Consider the following 20,752-nt stretch of genomic DNA (forward strand, 5'->3'; position numbering starts at 1 on the left):
GTTTATTGTGCTTAATTAATATCAGACATCTGAGTTTTTGAAAATATAACTAAAATTTGTGAGTTATTGTGAAAAAAAATCTACTAGTGTCAAAACTTTTAATTCAAACATTGATAAATCACACTCTAAGAGGCCGATTCACTAAGGGTAGAATATCGAGGGTTAATTAACCCTCGATATTCGACTAGGAATTAAAATGCTTCGACTTCGAATATCGAAGTCGAAGGATTTAGCGCAGATAGTTCTATCGAACGATCGAAGGATAATTCCTTCGATCGAACGATTAAATCCTTCGAATCGAACGATTCGAAGGATTTTAATCCAACGATCGAAGGAATATCCTTCGATCAAAAAAAGTTAGCCAAGCCTATGGGGACCTTCCCCATAGGCTAACATTGACTTTGGTAGCTTTTAGATGGCGAACTAGGGGGTCGACGTTTTTTTTAAAGAGACAGTACTTCGGCTATCAAATGGTCGAATAGTCGTAGTATTTTTACTTCGAATCCTTCGATTCGAAGTCGTAGTCGTAGTCGAAGGTCGAAGTAGCCCATTCGATGGTTGAAGTAGCCCAAAAAAACCTTCGAAATTCTAAGTTTTTTACCTTCGAATCCTTCACTCGAAGTTAGTGAATCGGCCTCTAAATGTCTAAACAAGATAAAAATAATAATTTAATAATAAAAAGAAAAATATTTTATTACATACATAGAAATACAATTGGGGGGTTATTTATCAAAATCTGAAATTTTCTCACTATTTTATGAAAACCACTCTCGGACTGGCCCACCGGGATACCAGGAAAAGATTTGGCCATTCCCTATTTCTTTGAGAACAAAGAGGCTAAATAGATGGAATAATAGATTATAGTATTTAAAGAATAGTGACTAGGAGAATAGAGGTTGAGTGAGGAGAAGAATAATAGTACTGAGAGTGGGCCCCTGGTCTATGGTTCTTTGGTGAGCCCCTGATCCAAGGTTTTTAGGTGGGCCCCTGGTGTCCCAGTCCGACACTGCACTCCGACCAAATTTGCATGGACTTCCCTCCCATTTATTAATAAATGTTCACAAATTTTTTCTTGTGTTGGAAAAGACTCAATTAAATCAGGAAAAAACCCGAATCATACAACTTTTTTCGGATTTGAAGCCCAAAAACATTTTTGGATTACTGCCCAAACACAACATACTCTTCAGAATATTGTATGAAACCCAGCGCAGATCAGGATATCTTCAAAATGTCATCTGCCATTGACTTGATCTACATGATCTCGGCAAGACAAAGCAAGGCTTCAGAGAATTCATTGGCAGGAGTGAAGCAGAGTTTGACACAAGCTAAGGTCTGGACAGGTGGCAACCATTCAGTATCAGAAACAAGATACGGTCAGGACAGGCAGCAATGAAACATAGCCAGGAACATATAGATCAGGACAGGAAACAGAAACTGAACTTCAATTTACACAAGTCAGAAAAACTCAGATTCGCCAGCGTTACCGCTTTCAGGGACTTCGCAGATTTACTAACTCACTTCGCTAGCGAAAGAGACAGATGTTAGCATTTAAACACACTCTATCGCCAGGCGAATTTTTGTTCTGACGAATGGACGTTGCTCACTAAGTAATTCACTAAGATGATGATTTTACTGAACGTCACCTCTTTCGCCAGACTTGCCTGCGCCAGCTCAGACCAGGCAAAGTGCATTGGAGTGCATAGATCTTCTTCATTCTTCTGTTACTTACATCATATTTTTTAGTGGAGAAAGTTTCTAAGTCCAAAAAATGCTGGTGCCTTTTCCTTTTTTCAGAGTGAGAGCCTGCAAAAGTCCTTAAATTTTTTTTGGGGTAACCGGGTTCCCCCCTACATTTTCTAACATATGGAACATAAACTATACAGTGGGCTCATGTGTAGGGCATTATAACAACTCTATTGTCTTTATTAAGGTTTCCTGGACTTGTGTAATGTATTTGCTGCAACATATACATCCATTCAACTGTAAATTTCCCGCCGTATGCAAATAAGGCTGAGCAAAGACCTCTAACGCAGTTGTGCTAGGCAGAATTGAATGCTAGCGCATCTTCACTTTGATTTGCTCGCATTGCTGAAGTAACGCTAGCGAAAATTCACCATTGTTCAGCACCCTGGACGAAACTTTGCATTTTAGTAAATTAGCATTGTCTGAGTGAATTTTCGTCTGGCGAAGTGTTGTGATGGCTGCGTTGCCATCAATGGCGAATTTACCCCTAGTTTCAGTGGAAATGTTCTCAGACACAAAGTTCAAGCCTAGAAAGGAGTAAGTGAAAGGGTCCATTCCGCTAGGGACCTGTCATGATTAGTTAACTGTAGTTAACTATAAGGCTGATGGATTTGTTACACAACACAGAGAAGCCCAGATTCACCAGAAACTGCTTAGTTGCTCAGGAAAGGAAGTCAGGAGCCAGATGTCTCTGGTTTATATCCCAACAGTGTGCCATTTTACCAGGTTAGCACTCCTATACATCACAACACCACACTTTAATAAAACAGGCAATTCCCTGGTTTATTTAGATATTCTCAAGATATTTTCAGGGTGAGCAGTTAACAGTACTCATCAGGCATTACTATGAAATACACTAAACAAACAGATTGTGTGACAGCATTTCTCTTAAAATTAAAAGAAATAAAAAACAATTGCACAATCATAGTTTTTCTAATGTGTATTCCCTGCACATAGAATTTAGTGGCATAAAACACTTTTTTTTTGCTTCCAATAAGGATTAATTATATCTTCGATTGAATCAAATTCAAGGCACTGTTTTATATTACAGAGAAAAAAGAAATAATTATTAAAAATTTGGATTATTTGAATACAATGGAGTATATGGAAGATGGCCTTTCCGTAATTCTGAGCTTTCTGGATAACAGGTTTCCAGATAACGGATCCCATACCTGTATTTATATATCTGCATCTTCAACTAATAGAAACAGAAAACAAAAGGAAACATTTCTCATCACCCCTGTTATTTCCACTGTGGCCCTGTAGTCTCTGTGTGAAGTCATTTATGCTGCCTCTAGGGATTATATGGGGAAGTTTTATCAAAGTGTGAAATAAGGGCACACCATAGTAAAATTCTGCCACTATTTATCAATTCTTATGGGATTTTAGAGGCATATTTATTAATGGGTGAAAGTTCACCATCTGATAAAAATACCTCTAAAAATTCCATAGGAATAAATAGAGAGTGATTGAATTTTACTGTGGTGTGCTTTAATTTTACATTTTGATAAATCAGACCTCAGGTGTCAATCTAAAAGGATGCAGAGCAGGAAGAGTTCTTATTCAGGCAAATGCAACTAAGATAATATAAGCAGTCTTAGGAAGATAGTCTAAGCCATTAGCAGATAGCCTAAAGATGGCCATAAGCGGGCCGATAATAGGTGCCGACAGACCGTATTGGCTACATTATGATCCGATCGTTGGGCCCTAGGGCCCACAATCGGATCAGCCCGATATCGCCCAACTCAAAGTGGTCATATCGGGGAGAAATCCACTCATTTGTCAAAATCGCTAAACGAGTGGATCTCTATGTGTATGGCCACCTTTACAGAGCCTCAATGTAGGCTGACAATCCACATAGGGGCTACTAAATGGCCAATCACAGCCCTTATTTGGCACCCAATGAACATTTTTCATGCTAGTGTTGTTCCCCAACTCCTTTTACTTCTGAATGTTGCACACAGGTTCTAAAGGTTGGGGATCCCTCGTCTAAGCCATTAGCAGATAGCCTAAAGGTGGCCATAAGCGGGCCGATAAAAGCTGCCAAAAGACCAAGTTGGCAGCTTACTGGCTTGTGTGTGGGGACCCTAGGGCCCACTATCAGATCAGCCCGATATCGCCCACCTCAAGGTGGGAATATCGGGGAGAGATCAGATCATTTGGAGAAATCACCAAACTAGCAGATCTCTATGTGTATGGCCACCTTTAGCCATGCCATTAGCAGATATAGGGTTCATTATAACATCAGAAAATTACATGCATTAATAATAAAATAATGCATGTAAATAAAACTTTGGTGTTTTCTGTATGAATTTACCTTAAACGCACAATATCAATTAAAATAATCTGCATTCCACCTGAGGTGGAGGCTGATGTTTTTTTGGCTGATTCCCATATATATGACCAGGTCGTTACTGAAATTTCGAGATCTAGGTCTGTTTCCCATTTTGTCATGTAGGGCTGATGTATGTCAGTGGTATCTGGAGAAAGTTGGCTGTATAACAGTGAAATAAGATGTGATGGGTGCAAGCGTTTGAAGCAAATCATTTCAAAATAGGTCATGGTCTGGGTTTTTTGGAATTTGATCTCAATTTCCACGTATGTCTAATTTGTAGGTGTCAGTTCGGGATGTCGTATTTCTCCTTACATTGTTGAAATAGTATAGTGGTTTGTTCTGGACGAAAGACTGTGAGAGTGAGCATGTTTTCGTCTATCCAAGGTTTAAAGTCTGTTGGGCTACAGCCTGGTGGAAAGCTCTTGTTGCAAATGATAGTTCTATATCTGGTGTTAGGCGTGCTTAATTTCTTCTTTACGGCTGTTGAATCCCACAAATCTAGAGCTTGTTGTGATGGGGGTAAGAGGTCTTTGGGGGTAGCTCTGGATGCCTTGCGTATCCAGAATAGGTGTGCTAATTTCAAGGGTGCTATAAAGTGGTTCTCAATTGCTTTCCATGGCTCCTCTGTCGGGACATGTATATGAATCATGGCCTCTAGTCTACTGGCCAGCTAATATCTGTAAATGTCCTGAATAAATATAAAAGTCCTGGTAGTAGTGCTATCCTGCCAAACCAGGAGCGGTGGTATGTGTGCCATGTAGCTAGGTCATTTTTAAGTTTGTTAATCAATTTAGGATAATTAGTTATATAGAGTTCCAATCAATATTTTAATAGCACTACTATATCTTTATAGGTCAGTATTGCACCCCTTTAAAATATGTTTTCATTTTGTGAAAGAACACATAAACGTACAGTGTTAAACACTGACAGGCTTTTATTTACTAGATACCAGGAAAATAGCAGGCCATTGAGATGGATATGATTAGTGGTTATCTCACCAGGGCACTATTAATGAATGTTTACCTGCAGACAGGTATCTTGCATGAAAGTGAAAGGGAAGCTTGACGGAAAGCTCCACTGAGGCAGTAACTGATGTAATTTATGAATAATTTCTGTCAAATGGAGTGGATTATGTCAACACTATATAAAGGATAATTGATAAATAATAATATTACCCAACCCATATTCTTCAGCAAGTATTCTCTTACACAAAGCAGATGCATAAAGGATGAAAGGTAGTGTTGAAATGTTTTTGCTTTTCTTATTGTGAAAATGGTTTGTGGTTTGTATCTTGCTTACCTATACTAACCCTCCTAAAATGAGAACAAGATTTAAAGGGATACTGTCATGGGAAAACATGTTTTTTTTCCCCAAAACACAGTTTATAGTGCTGCTCCAGCAGAATTCTGCACTGAAATCCATTTTTCAAAAGAGCAAGCAGATTTTTTTAAATTCAATTTTGAAATCTGACATGGGGCTAGACATATTGACAGTTTCCCAGCTGCCCCCAGTTTTGGATTTGTGCTCTGATAAACTTCAGTCACTCTTTACTGCTGTACTGCAAGTTGGAGTGATATCACCCCCTCCCCCCCCCAGCAGCCTAACAAAGAACAATGGGAAGGTAACCAGATAGCAGCTCCCTAACACAAGAACTAGTAGATCTAAGAACAACACTCAATAGTAAAAGCCAAGTCCCACTGAGACTGATTCAGTTATATTAAGTAGGAGAAATAACAGCCTGCCAGAAAGTAGTTCCATCCTAAAGTGCAGGCCCAAGTCACATGACTGGGGGCAGCTGGGAAACTGACAATATGTCTAGCCCCAAGTCAGATTTCCAAATTGAATATAAAAAATCTGTTTGCTCTTTTGAGAATTGGATTTCAGTGCAGAAGTCTGCTGGAGTAGCACTATGAACTGATGCGTTTTGAAAAAAACATGTTTTCCCATGACAGTATCCCGTTAAGCATATCTGACGCTGGAGGATGCCAAATTGCAGCACTCGTGCTGATGAATTGTAACTCAGAACAGCCCTACACAGCCAATAGTTAGGCACGCCTGAAGTAACCAATGAACTGCAGGGATGTCTCTGTATTTAAAGTTTTGACAAGTTTAATTCTTGTACAAAAAAGCTGAACCCTGCTACATACTGGCTTCCAAAATTGTTTAGATAGGAATACCTAATGAATAAGTGCTCCCAAGGCAAACTTCAAGTTAAATCAAATGTACTTTACTAAACCTCTGACTGATATTTCCAACCCAATTATCTTTGTTCTGCTTTTGTTTGCCAGGGCTCCTCATAGATGAAGTCATTATTTTTCTAAAGAGAACAGACCATGGGAGATTTCAATTACACAATTAATTATCTGTTCTCTGGGACTCTGCCAGAAACTGAGCAAGAAATGTCCCAAAGAAACAATAACTTCTCACTTCTAAATGTTGCAAAGACTTTGGAAACAAAATATATTTATGTTCCTGAAACAGAAATGAATTATATGAGGATTATTATTTATTTTCTTTCTTTTGTTCTCCTTCTTAATGTCTCTCAAGCATGAAGATGCCTAAGAGATAGCATATTTACTCTTATTCAAATCTTATTCCCTTTCCAAAACAGGTTTATGGTAATACTGACCCCACCCTACTTAATACACCCTTATCAATAAAGCTAATACTGTGTGGGGCAGTATAAAGTAAATCTGTCTTCTAGAAAATTCAGGTGTATTAAAGAATAGCTAGAGCAACAACCATATAACCCTAATGACATTTAACCTAAAGGCACATTGGGCATTTTGTCACCTGCACACAATCAGCCCTCTTATAGTGACAAAAATCCGAAAATACAATTTAAACTTTAAGAGGCAGATTTATCAAGGGTCGAATTAAAAATTTGATTAAACTCAAATTTCAAGTTTATTTCAGTGTTATTTGAATAGGAAATAGTCACAATTCGATTTGAGTTTAAAAAAAAAAAGTTGAAATTCGAATTTCGAAACTTATCATGTACTGTCCCATTAAGAATTGAAATTCGACTATTAGCCATCTAAAACCTGCTGAATCAGTGTTTTAGCCTATGGAGGACCTTGTACAATCAATTTGGAGTTGTTTCGTTGACTTTTGAAAATCAAATTTTTAAAAAAATTCAGTGAAAATTCGATCCGAGTTTGCAGGTTGATCCAATTCAACTGAATTTAAAAAATTTGAATTGTTTAATACATTTTGATTGGTAATTTTTTTCCCAAATTTCAAGTTTATGTGAGTTTTTATAAACTCCCATAAACTCTAAATTTGACCCTTGATAAATATGCCTCCTAAGAGTATTTTAATCACCAACATCCCTACCTACATTTTCTGTAATATTTAAAATGGGAGCCAAAAAAAGCTTGCTACTTTAATATTACTGTTTAACTTACATATGTAATTTATCATGCTGGTATATATTGATTAAGTACATTTCTGCACAGCCATTTTATAAAAAACAAAGGAAGTATATTGATTATATGCTGTATATATTTATATATAATAGTCAGGTGCTATCATTTTAGAGTTCATACACATAACACATTTAGCCTGTTTAAAAATGGAAGGTCTGCTTCACACAACTCTTTGATTGACAACTAGATTACATATTCCCCCCCCCCCACTCCCTTTAGGACTGATTTAACTGATCAAACTCAGGTGTTTTCATAGCAAACATGGTCTTCCAAAATGTATTAAATGTATGTGATCTAAAACTTCCATATAGCAATCCGTTCAATTTGGCCATCCGCTGGTACAAAATATGCAGGCCACTTAGATTAATATTCATGTGGCACCATTTTTATATGATGCTAATATAAAGTAGTTCTCTTGCTTGCTCTCTCTCTCTCTCTCTCTCTCTCTCTCTCTCTCTCTCTATCTCTCTCTCTCTCTCTCTCTCTCTCTCTCTCTAAACACCAACAAGTGTCAAACCCCACAGAAGGTTATGGACAAGGAAATTTCGATTTTTATTTCTGTGGAATGGCTCAACATCAATATTATAATTGAATATACTTTACCATTTCATTGACTAGAACTATATCAATTCAGAACAAGTCATTTTGAATTCAATTTAAAGGGGCTGTTCACCTTCAAACACCTAGGGGCAGATTTATCGAAGGTCGAAGTGAAGATTAGAATTATAAAAATTCAAATTTCAAGCTAATTTTTGTGTACTTCGACTAGGGAATAGTTCAAATTCGATTCGAATTTATCATGTAATGTGTTTTTTCGACTTTCGACCATTTGCCATATAAAACCTGCCAAATTGCCGTTTTAGCCTATGGGGGACTTCCTAGAACCTAGTTGGAGTCCATTGGTGGACTTTATAAAGTTTTTTTTTTATTAGTAAAACCTTGAATCGTTCAATTCGAATTCGCTATTACGTTAATTCATACGATTCGAATTCAATCGAAAATGTACTTATTTGATCGAAAATGGAACTTTGATTTAATTTCTCTTGGTCTTTTTCAATTCAAATCTCAACGTTTTTCAAATTCGAAATTCGACCCTTGATAAATCTGCCCACTAGTTGTTTTCAGATAGTTCACAAGAAATCAAGACTTTTTCCAATGACTTTCTATTTTCTATGTGTAACAGTTTTTCTAATATTGAAGTGTAAAGTATAATTTTTCACCTTCTAAAGCAGCTCTAAGAAGGGGGTTTGCCGACCCTATAAATGTTCTAAATTGAGACATTAGTTGATACATTTCTTATCTTTGTCCCTGCTGAGTAGAATCTCTGGGTTTCATTACAGGCAGCTGTTAGATTTGATACAATAGTTGCTAATATTCCAGAGATGCTGCTGAGAAATGTATCAACTAAATGTTGCAAAATTGTAACAGTTTAGAGTCTGTGCCTGAATTACTGAGCTGCCAGACTCAAACACCAGAGCCAGGTTTTGAAAAACACCAGAGCCAAACTTAGGTTTTGAAAAAACGGTAAAAAATAAACAATGAAAAGTATCTGAAAAAAGCCTTTATTTCTGAGGAATAATCTGAAAACAATTGAACTGAAAAAAGTGAACAACTCCTTTCATCAAAGTTGAAATATAAATACCATTAATTTGTAAGGATTCATAATCAGTGAGGGGCGAATTTGTCCTGTTTCACGTCGCTGAAAAATTAGCAAATTTCCCCCAAAATTTGTGAAACAAAACGTGAATTTTGACGGCCACGTCAATTCTGACACTCCCATCAATTTTGAAGGGGCGTTAAAGTCAATGGGCATCTGAATATTGTTGATGCATGACGACGGTTTTGACTTTTCCAACGTGTTCAGAATGGTTTGATGCGAAACACGGAAATTAGTCGCAAATTTATTCGCCCATCACTATTCATAATGATCATTGGTAAATATACCTGTCCGTATATGTTAAAGGAGAAGGAAACCTAGTCGGCGCAAAAACCCTCCCCCCCTCCCGTGTGTTGCCCACCCTCCCTCCTTCCCCCTGGCCTACCTGTCCCACTGGGCAAATGCCCCTAACTTGTTACTTAACCTTCTGCGCAGGTCCAGTCCACGGAGTTCACCGATGCCACCTTCTTCCAAGTGATCATCTTCCTGCTTTGACCGGCGCATGCGCAGTAGGAGCATTTCGCCGGTACGATCTACTGCGCATGCGCCAAAAGTGAAATTGGAAAACTTCGTGACTTTTGGCACATGCGCAGTAGATCCGTACCGGCGAAATGCTCCTACTGTGCATGCGCCAAAACGCCGGTCAAAGCAGGAAGAAGATCGTTTGGAAGAAGATGGCTTCTGTGAACTCCGTGGACTGGACCTGCGCAGAAGGGTAAGTAACAAGTTAGGGGCATTTGCCCAGCGGGACAGGTAGGCCAGGGGGGAGGAGGGAGGGTGGGCAACACACGGGAGGGGGGGAGGGTTTTTGCGCCAACTGGGTTTCCTTCTCCTTTAATGGCATGGTTTCATAAGGAAATCAATGCACTGTATCACACAGGCAGAAACTGAGAGTTTGTTAGAACAAAAAGAAAGTTACTTTTTGTACATACACTCTTATTTCATTTATGTAACATAACTAATGCACCTTCAATATGCGCCATCGTTGTGGATAGTACACAGTGATGTTTCTTAGCAACTTGTTTTACAATCGATTTAGCAATCTGTATTTTTGGCAAACTGAGTGTATTGTAGGAGAGGTCCTAGCCAATGAATTTAGCTCATGAACCAAAAGTCAGTTTATCAGGAATGAGGTAAGCATGTGTTATATAATGATCGCTTTCTCTAATCATATCATGTTACATTCCCACAGGCTAGGGAGGATGTTATCCATATGCTAAAGACAGAGAAAACAAAACCTGAAGTTTTGGAATCTCATTATGGGTTTTCAGCTCCAGAGGATGTGCTCCGAGTCCTGCACAGAGATGCTATCCTTGCTCAAGATAAATCCATAGTAGAAGATGTTTATGAAAAACCAATGGCAGAGGTAACTTGTCACTCTAACTATTTGTCTTACAGATTTACATTGTATTCACCCATCTGGATATCTGGAAATTCAACTTACAGAAAAAAACTAATGTAGTTGGTTAACTGTGGTTTCACAGCTAAGAGGTCTTACCATATTGAGTTTATTAAAACAGTTAAACATTACAAAAGGTAATAGTATTGGTTTTTTTTTGCCATGAACACATGTTTATACTAGTTTAGTTACCATTAAGAACAGAGTACAGGTATGGGACCTGTTATCCAGAATGCTCGGGACCTGGGGCTTTCTGGATAATGGATCTTTAAACATGTGTTCATGGCAAAAACAATACTATTAAACTATATGTTTTAGAAAATCATGTAAACATTAATCATCAAAGTAGGATGGTACTGCTTTGGGTAAGGATTAATTGTATCTTAATTGGCATCAAGTACAAGTTAATGTTTTGTTATTACAGTGAAAAAGGAAACACATTTTAAAAATTTGGATTATTTGGAAAAAATGGAGTCAATGGGAGACGGCCTTTCCGTAACTTGGAGCTTTCTGGATAACGGGTTTCCGGATAACGGATCCCATACCGGTACTGCCTTCATATAAGGCATATGCTGAATAGTTCATTGATAATAGTAATTGCATTGACCTTTATAATAATATTTGTCTTTTCACAAATAATATATATATATATATATATATATATATATATATGATCTTGATAGAGACCCCACTGAGGGTCGAAACGTCGATTCTAATGAAGCTTTTTACTGCATAAGTCCCTAGAGTGCAACAGCATTTTTGGTTCGACTATTCGACCATTCGATAGTCAAAGTACTGTCTTTTTTTAAAAAAAACTTTAACTACATAGTTCGCCACTTTAAACCTACCCAGCTACAATGTTAGCCTATGGGGACCTTTCCCATTTCTTTTCTAAGGGTTTTTTGATCGAAGGAAAATCCTTCGATCGATGGATTTGCGGTAAATCCTTCGACTTAGATATTCGAAGTCGAAGGATTTTACCTTGAGGGTCGAATTCGAGGGTTAATTAACCCTCGATATTCTACCCTTAGTAAATGTGCCCCTAAGTCTTTATTAAGAAATAACTTACTGAAACTCTGCTTGCGCTCCTCTTCAGAAAAGACGACAAAGCGACGATCCGTCTTGCGGGACTCGATTTCTCCTTCCTGGCTATCTCCTATAAGGCAAGCAGGGAGGAGAAATCGAGCGCCGAACGATGGATCGCCGGATCGCCTTTTCTAAAGAGGAGCGCACGCTGAGTTTTGGTAAGTTTTTAATAAAGACTTAGCGATTTAAAATTTTTATTTGTCCTTTTTTTTTTTTTTCGTTCTATACTAATGAATTTTTATGTAACTGGTCCTTTAAAACAATAGTCATTTTTGGTATACTTTACAAGTAAATTCACATTAATTCTGTGCAAGATGCAGATTGACAGAAGTCTTTATGCTATTTGAAGTAAATCCAGTGCTTCTACATTAATAATGTTTAGGAGCTTTATAACCTTTTAATGATCATATCAAGTATTTTTTAACAGAAGAGTTAGGGCAGAAAAGTTGTCAAGTTTGTTTAGTTATTTTTTCCTCTCTTTCCTATTCAGTTGGACCGACTTGAAGAAAAACAAAAGGAAACCTATCGTCGAATGTTAGAGCAGCTCCTGTTGGCAGAGAAGTGCCATCGCCGCACGGTATATGAACTGGAGAATGAAAAACACAAACATGTGGATTATATGAACAAAAGCGACGACTTCACAAACCTTCTGGAGCAGGAGCGTGAAAGGTGAGGGTCTGAGCCAAATATTGCTCTGTAGCCAGCAGTGATAATCAGCAAAATTACATTTTAATGAAATTGTCTCATTAAGAAATTCATTTTTAAGTCATGACAAGCTTCATTCTAACTATTGCTGCTAAAATAAACTGGCTTGGAGGGCTTATAAAGTCAAAAGGAACTTAAAATATATTGTGTAAGTGAAAAACTGAAACTGTGAGGTTGTGGTGCGATGCATGTGGTGTTTTTTTTTCCATAATATTTCATAAGCTATAATATTGTCAGTATTCTTAATACATTTAATACATTGATCTACTTTTCCAACAAAAAAATGTGGATGATTACCTATTTCAGTCTACAGTTTGATGTTTAAACATTATATAGTTGCTAAGAACACTGATCTCAGTACAGGTATGGGACTTGTTATCCAGAATGCTCGGGATCTTGGGTTTTCTGGATAATGGATCTTTCTTTAATTTCGATCTTCATATCTTAAGTCAAAAAAATCATGTAAACATTAAATAAACCCAATAGGCTTAATTTTGCTTCAATACGGATTAATTATATCTTAGTTGGGATCAAGTACTAGCTACTGTATTATTAATACAGAGAAAAAGGAAATCATTTTTAAAAATATGGATTATTTGGATAAAATGCAATCTATGGGAGAGAGCCTTGCTGTAATTCAGAGCTTTCTGGATAACGTGTTTCTGGATAACGGATCCCATACCTGTAATATTAAAGCAATTTCATTGGCAGGCTAGGTTTCTCATAAATGCTCAATTTGTCTGTATTCCAAATACAGTTTAATTACGTACAGTACCATAGATATTTTTTTCAATCTTTGATTTGTGCAAAATGATATTAATGGTTAATGACTGCAGAAATAATCCACATTGGTACTTCACCATAAAGGAGGATTTGGGAAGCAGCACTTCACAATTACAATTTTTCATGTGTTGGTTCCTGGAATTGGAGACATGTTGGAACCTGGACACATGGGATGGCAGAAGCCAAATATTATAGATATCAGGGATGTCTGAACAGTAGTCCTGAATCTATTCTAGAATTACAGCTCCAATGATCCTATAATAGCATTCAGCTGTTGGGGGATATTTGAAGTTTATTTAAACCACAGCTGGAGTGATCCAGGATGAACATCCATGTTAAATATGTGTATGTGTTGTGAGACCCATAAATAGGGGATTGCCACCTTCTCCCAAGAAAGCAATAATAGATGATCTGATTATCTAAAAATAAGAATACTCTTCATTCAGTCCTTTTTGTTGCCTGTGCACCTGCATGATGCAGACCCCACTAAATACGGTATGTTGAAATAACAGACATCATGAGCATGAGTTAGTTTACTCATCTAATGCTAAAATATGTCTTATCCATCTATGGGCCAAGTGTAAACATTGTATAATTATCTGTATAATGCACCATATGATATCTCCTTAAATATTAGCATGACACTAATTATGAGCAGATTTAAGGGTCGAAGTGAAAATTCAAAGTAAAAAAAAATCGAATTTCGAGCTATTATTTGTGTACTTCAACTAGGGAATAGTCCAAATTTCAATCGAATTTGAAAAAAATTAGAAAATTCGAATATCGAAATTTATCATGTTGGGGTAGATTTATCAAGGGTCGAATTTCGAAGTAGTGGGATTTTTTTTGAACTCCCATAACTTCGAAATTCGAATAAAAAAAGACCAATTGAAATTTATTTAAAAATCAACGTTTTGAACTTCGGGTGAATAGGCTGTATTCGAATCATTCGAAGTTTTAGCGCATTCGATCAATTCGATTCTAATTGAAGGATTTGCCCCAAAAAACTTTGAGGTCCCCCATAGGCTAAAACAGCAATTCGCCAGGTTTAAGATGACGAATGGTCAAAGACGAAGTTTCAAAGAGACAGTACATGATAAATTTCGAATTCGAATAGTCTAATTTTTTTCAAATTCAAATCTAATTTTTGCCTATTCGATAGTCAAAGTACACAAAAATAGCTTTGACATGTATTTTTTTTTCAACTTCAACTTTGACCATTTGCCATCTAAAACCTGCCGAATTGCTGTTTTAGCCTATGGAGAACCTCCTAGAACCTATTTTTCTAGGTTTTATGGTGGACTTTTTAAAAAAAACTTTGATTAAAATTCGATCGAATGCGCTATTACTTTGATTAGTATGATAAGAATTCGAACAAAAACGGTCCTTCAATTTTTTAAATACATTTCTGTTGGTCTTTTTTTATTCGAATTTCGAAGCTTTTTTTTCAAAATTCGACCCTTGATAAATCTGCCCCTAAGGGGCTGGTTTATCCGAAATCGAATAGACATTTTCTTTCTTGAGTCGAGAAAAAATGCAGAAAGAAAACTGAACATAATTATATGCGCAAGTATTTTCTAAAACCTAAAACGTCGCCTGAAAACCTTGGCACAATGTGTTTGAGAGTTTTTTTTAAATAAGCTGGTGCTTGAGGAAGACAAAAATGTGATCATGCTAAAATAGTTGTGGACATTCTGTTGCAACTTTTTCAACGCAACCATGTTTTTTCAATCCAAACCTCGAAATTTCATAACATGCCCTCTAACAATCAGTTTTAAGAATACAACACTTTCAAGGGAAGAATCGATACAATATAAGGTTGGGAACAGGTGGGCACATATCACCAGGTGTACCAATTTGTGACTTTTGGCCTTGTTGGCAAATATGAGTGGGGATATTGATTAATTCTAAAAATTTGCAGACATTTATTAAATCAGCCAATAGGCTAAATATAAACAGTATATATAAATCTGTACTCAGTACAGCAGCTCATTTTCTAATAAATAAGAGTGCTTACACGTGAAGCCGTGCCAAGAATTGATGAGTGTCACATTTCCCAGTTTACAGCATCCTGTAAAAGTCACCAGATATCAGTATTTGAAATAGGAGTTTCCTGCTGGCGAACTCTGGGTTGTTGTTGGTGCAGAAAATGGGCTGATAAGCAGGTGAACTGCAAATATATCAGTGTCCAATTGGAGCCCAATATCATGTACAAGCGGAGGTTAGAGTACTATATTTAGGGATGGTGCTCATCTAATAATTTGAGTGAAACCCAGTGAAACCCTATTTTATTGTTATAGGCTCCAACCAGACTTATTTGCAATGTAATGCATGTCTGCAGTTGGTGCCACTTGCCATATGCATCCTGATTAAATGTTTTGAGAAAATTGGCCGACAAGATTGGCCAGTAGTTGCACAGCAAATCCCAGTGACATTCAAATCAGAACATTTAACATGTATTTATAACTTTAATTATTATCTATAAAGCACTACAAAGATACGCACCGCTGTACAATGTTACAATATACAAAAGTACACACAGGGAGGACAAGTATAATAAATTCAATAAATACAGAGCTTAAGGGGGTTATTTATCAAAGTCCGGATTTATCTCCGTATTTTGTGCTACAAACTGTGATCAAATCCGATCGGGTTCTTTACACTTATTTATTATTGCATTTTCCTAATAATTTGCCTTGTGGGAAAAAAAAATCAGATTTTCAAAATTTTTCAGATTTTTCATCTGATTTTTGCACGAAACCCAGCGCACATTAAAAAATCATTCATTGACTTATATGCAACCTCGACAGGTCTGAGATGCCAAATTTTCTGATTCTGACTTTTCCTCAGGGTTTAATGAATTCTGAAAAATTAGTGATTTTTTAAAAGTCAGATTTCATTAAAAAAAATCTCAATTTTTTCGTGATTTTTACACAGAGTTTAGTAAATAACCCCCAAGTGCTATGTGGTATGAGATACAGTAAGCCAGAGGCCTCTATACTAAAGAGCTTACAATCTAAGTAAGTGGATAACATATGGCACAAATTGGAGGACAAAAAGTACACAAGGTTTGGGCATTGGCCCTTAAGTGCAGGACTAGACTAGACAAAATAATGCTCTAGTGCTCCAAAAGATGAATTATAAGACCACAAACATACATTTTGCCTATGCTGTGCTCTCTTTATAGTTGTCCTTGTTTACATGTGCAATATGCTCTACTTCTGGGTTCTGTGAGATTCTGGGAAGCCATGTGCTGCAACCTTGGAGGCAAAAAAAAGGAATGTTGTACTCTGTGGCATAACTAAGAGAGGCATGACATGAACCATTTGTTTTGCATAATTTTAAGTAGAAATGAATAAAAATAAATACAGCAGTATTCTTTTTTTAATGTGGCACTTAGCAACAGAGACAACAAAACAAGTGTATCCTCTTGACTTGTATCATCATCTTTTTTATTGCTCAAAGGTCCACGTTATAAAGAAAGGGCTGATAAATGACCACGGGTTTGTTTTCATTTGAAATTAAGCATTTTGAAACACACGTGAATTATCTGTATAACGCAGTCAAGGTTAATGTTTGGAAATCAGAATGGAACTCTTTATTATCATGACCAAGCTATGAAACCATTTCTTGCAGTTTGAGGAAAAAGTTTAATCCCTTTTCCAAAGATGTTCTAATGTCTATAGAAAACAAAATGTCTCGTTTCTCCCTATGTAATCATCCCTTACGCAAACATAAAATCAGTGTTTTATACTCTGGTCTTGTGGATGCTACATATACACAGGGGAAAACACCTACTATGCTGAAATGGGAACAGAGACTAGGGGAGCCCATAGAAATGGAGGAGTGGGAGAATATTCATAAGGTAATGGCAAAAGCTTCTATAAATACCTATATTAAAGAGAATGCGTATAAAATTTATCATGACTGGTATTATACTCCTAAGAAGTTGCATAAATGGTTCAACTCTTCTGATCTATGCCCAAGGGGATGTGGGGAAGTGGCAGATGAAATGCACATGTGGTGGACTTGTCCTACGATATACAGATTATGGGAGGAAGTCTTTAAAAAGATAAATGACACCTTGGCGACATCAATGCCACCTGATCCTTGGTTAGCTCTTTTGCTGCGTAAACCTGAACAGATAACATACAATGAACATAAATTATGTGTTCAACTCTGCCTAATCACGAGAGGCTTAATAGCTAAAAAATGGAAGGGCCCACCTCCAACTATGCAGGAAATCCGAAACAAATTGTGGTGGTCTATCGAAATGGAGAAGCTTACTGCTTTAATGAATAATAGGCTCAGTAAATTTGAGGATGTATGGAATATTTGGCTATATAGAGAAGGACTGTTGCTAAGACAAATATAATACCTCAACCGCCAGAAGGTCTCACTCCACCCCTCCCCCCCACCTTTTTCCCCCCTCTCCTTTTCCTCTTTTATTAGGAATTGTTGTAAATTTGTTAACACATAAATAGGTTTATGAATGTGAAATAATGCGATAGGCAAAGATTGCATTTCAGTAAAATTTGTATTGCTGTATATGTGAAATGGAACAGACAATTGCATTCTGTCGAGTTTGTGTGTTAACTTCAATAAACAGAATAAACCGATGCCTATTAGACTGACAGAATCCAATACTAACTGATCCATGGTGACTGAAATCCATACATTTTTCCATTTGCTATTGCAGCAAATTGCAATATGTAAATTGTCCCAAATAACTTGCTTCCAAGTGTGTATCTCTGTGAGTTCCCTCAGTGTCCAATTACTCAGACAGGCTTTACTCAAGGACAGCATGTACGGTTATCATATTACAGGACACATTATGGGGCAGATGTATGAAGGGTCGAATATCGAGGGTTAATTAACCCTCGATATTCGACTAGGAACTAAAATCGTTCGACTTCGAATATTGAAGTCGAACGATTTAGCGCAAATCGAACGATTAATCGAACGATTAAATCCTTCGAATCGAACGATTCGAAGGATTTTAATCCAACGATCGAAGGAATATCCTTCGATCAAAAAATCGCAGGCAAGCCTATGGGGACCTTCCCCATAGGCTAACATTGACTTCGGTAGCTTTTAGCTGCCGAAGTAGGGGGTCGAAGTTTTTCTTAAAGAGACAGTACTTCGACTATCGAATGGTCGAATAGTCGAACGATTTGTAATTCGAATCGTTCGATTCGTAGTCGTAGTCGAAGGTCGAAGTAGCCCATTCGATGGTCGAAGTAGCCCAAAAAACACTTCGAAATTCGAAGTTTTTTTAATTCGAATCCTTCACTCGAGCTTTGTAAATGTGCCCCTATGTGTGGTTGTGATCAAAGGACAGACCCATCACACATATAGAGCACAGAAAAGAATGATCTGGCTCATTTATCACATCATTTCACCACTTCACCTATTGGTATAAGATTTTTCCCTATGGGCCAAGGTGTTTGTGCTTTGGGGAAATCACATTACAGGTCTATGGGAAAGTTGTGTCTTTTTATAACATTTTTTCACATCTTTTCAGGAAAACAGCTACGGAAGAATGATAAATAGTGATGGGCGAATAAATTAGCCAGGCGCGAATTCACCGCAAATTTCCATATTTCGCCGGTGAAAATTCGTTGGCGTCAAAAAATTTTGGACGCACCACGAAAACTTCGCTCACGTCAAAACTGTTGCACGTCAACATTATTCGGACGCTCATTGACTTTAACGCCAGTGTCAAAATTGACGCGGGCATCAAAATTCGTGTTGCACAAATTTTTCTCCGGGACAAATTTGCCCATCACTAATGATAAACAAAGGCACATTTACTGACAACTCAGTTTTCTTCATTGATGAAAACCCAAACTTTAGATAAAACTGCACCTAGATGTGTGGTGGTTATTGTGGGTAGACTTTACAGCAGGATACAGGAATAGCTGAGTTCAATGTTGATTTCTAAACTATATACTTTCCAACCTGCTGCAGAATGTTACAAGTTGCGGCTTCTGTATAGCCTTCATTTGTGGATGTAGATCCAGAAAGGCATTAAAAATGATAAAACAGGTATTGGACCAGTTATCCAAAATTTTTCCCGAATCCCTCGACTTTTTCCCGAAAACTTTGGGTTTTTGCCCAAAAAGCCTGAAATAGTCTGATTTTTGTGCTAATTCCAGCACAGACCACAGAAACTTTCTAATAGTATAGGGACCTCTCTCATTGAATTATATACAACGTCCTCAGGTCTGGGATGGAGGATTTTCAGATTCTGACTTTTTCCATCCTCGGGGTATAATAAATCTTGAAAAAAAAATTAGTTTTTTTCCACTAAAAATTTGTATTTTATAGTAAAAAAACTAAAAAAAAATGTTGACTTTAATAAAAAAAAAACCTAAATGAACCCAAAAGGTTTGTTTAGCCTTCATTAAGGATTAATTATATTGGGATCAAATACAGATATAGGACTTATTATCCAGAATGCTCAGGACCTGGGTTTTTCCGGATAACGGATCTTTCCGTAATTTGGATCTAGAAAATGTAAAAATTAAATAAAGCCAAAAGAATGGTTATGCTTCAAATAAGGGTTAATTATATCTTAGTTGGGATCAAGTACAAGCTACTGTTTTATTATTACAGAGAAAAAGGAAATAATTTTTCAAAATTTGAATTATTTGGATAAAATGGAGTCTATGGGAGACGGTCAATCTGTAATGCGGAGCTCTCTGGATAATAGGTTTCTGGATAATGGACCCCATGCCTTTATACACATAAACCCTTGTACTCCTGCCTCACAATATGAGAACTTCCACACAGGCTGTATACAACAAAAGAGCTATGGGGCACTTCAAAATGATTGATACACTTTTATAATTTTGACCTGTCACCCAGTTTCTTCATCAAAGTACTCATAATACTGAGCACCAGAATGAAATCCCCAAGCCCAGTGCCTGATTCACACTGCAGGGTCGAATATAGTGGGGATTATTGGACTCTGGAACAGTCACATACAGTATATAGGGTTTACAGTTTGTTGACACTGAATGATTTTTCAGTCTTCCAATGTAAGGGAGTGAAAGGGTATGTCTTTAAAGGTATGGCTGAAATTAGTCATTAGTTATATGAGTAAATTGCCAAATTTTCTCAAGTTTGTGGCTATCACAGTTCCAAACTGAATTCATGTAAAACGAGATGAGTTTTTTTCATAATTTATTTTAGTTGCATTAGTACAGAATTAATGATATCGTCCATAGCAATAGACACCAACCAGCAAATGTCACAAAAACAATTGCACACCACAACCTAATTTAGGGCTGATTTTTAACATATAAAGCTTAAAAAAAGGCACTTTTCATTACATTGCCTAAAGAAAACTACAATCCCTGATGAAAATGATTTTACGGCCATAATTATTAAAAATACAATTACAGGTAGAGGATCCATTATCCGGAAACCCGATATCCAGAAAGCTCCGAATTACGGAAAGGCCGTCTTCCTTAGACTCAATTTTAGCCATATAATCCAAATTTTCTCTGTAATAATAACAGTTGCTCGCACTTGATCCAAACTAAGATATACAGTAAATAGTCCTTATTGGAGGCAAAACCAGACTATTGAGTTTATTTAATGTGTTAGTT

The 20,752-nt window shown here is 37.0% G+C and overlaps 1 protein-coding gene across 5 annotated transcripts in view; it reads left to right on the top strand.

The window, feature by feature from the left end:
* The window catches only part of filip1.S (filamin A interacting protein 1 S homeolog), a 108,589-nt gene that overhangs the window by 67,387 nt on the left and 20,450 nt on the right, over window positions 1-20,752 (top strand). For all 5 annotated transcript variants that reach the window (XM_018265491.2, XM_041564667.1, XM_018265490.2 and 2 more), the window contains 2 exons: window positions 10,356-10,529; window positions 12,139-12,317. In XM_018265491.2, coding sequence (XP_018120980.1) covers window positions 10,356-10,529; window positions 12,139-12,317 — 353 coding nt within the window. The remainder of the gene's footprint in view (window positions 1-10,355; window positions 10,530-12,138; window positions 12,318-20,752) is intronic.

Source organism: Xenopus laevis, chromosome 5S, assembly GCF_017654675.1.
Source record: "Xenopus laevis strain J_2021 chromosome 5S, Xenopus_laevis_v10.1, whole genome shotgun sequence".
In the NCBI taxonomy this organism is placed as follows: domain Eukaryota; kingdom Metazoa; phylum Chordata; class Amphibia; order Anura; family Pipidae; genus Xenopus; species Xenopus laevis.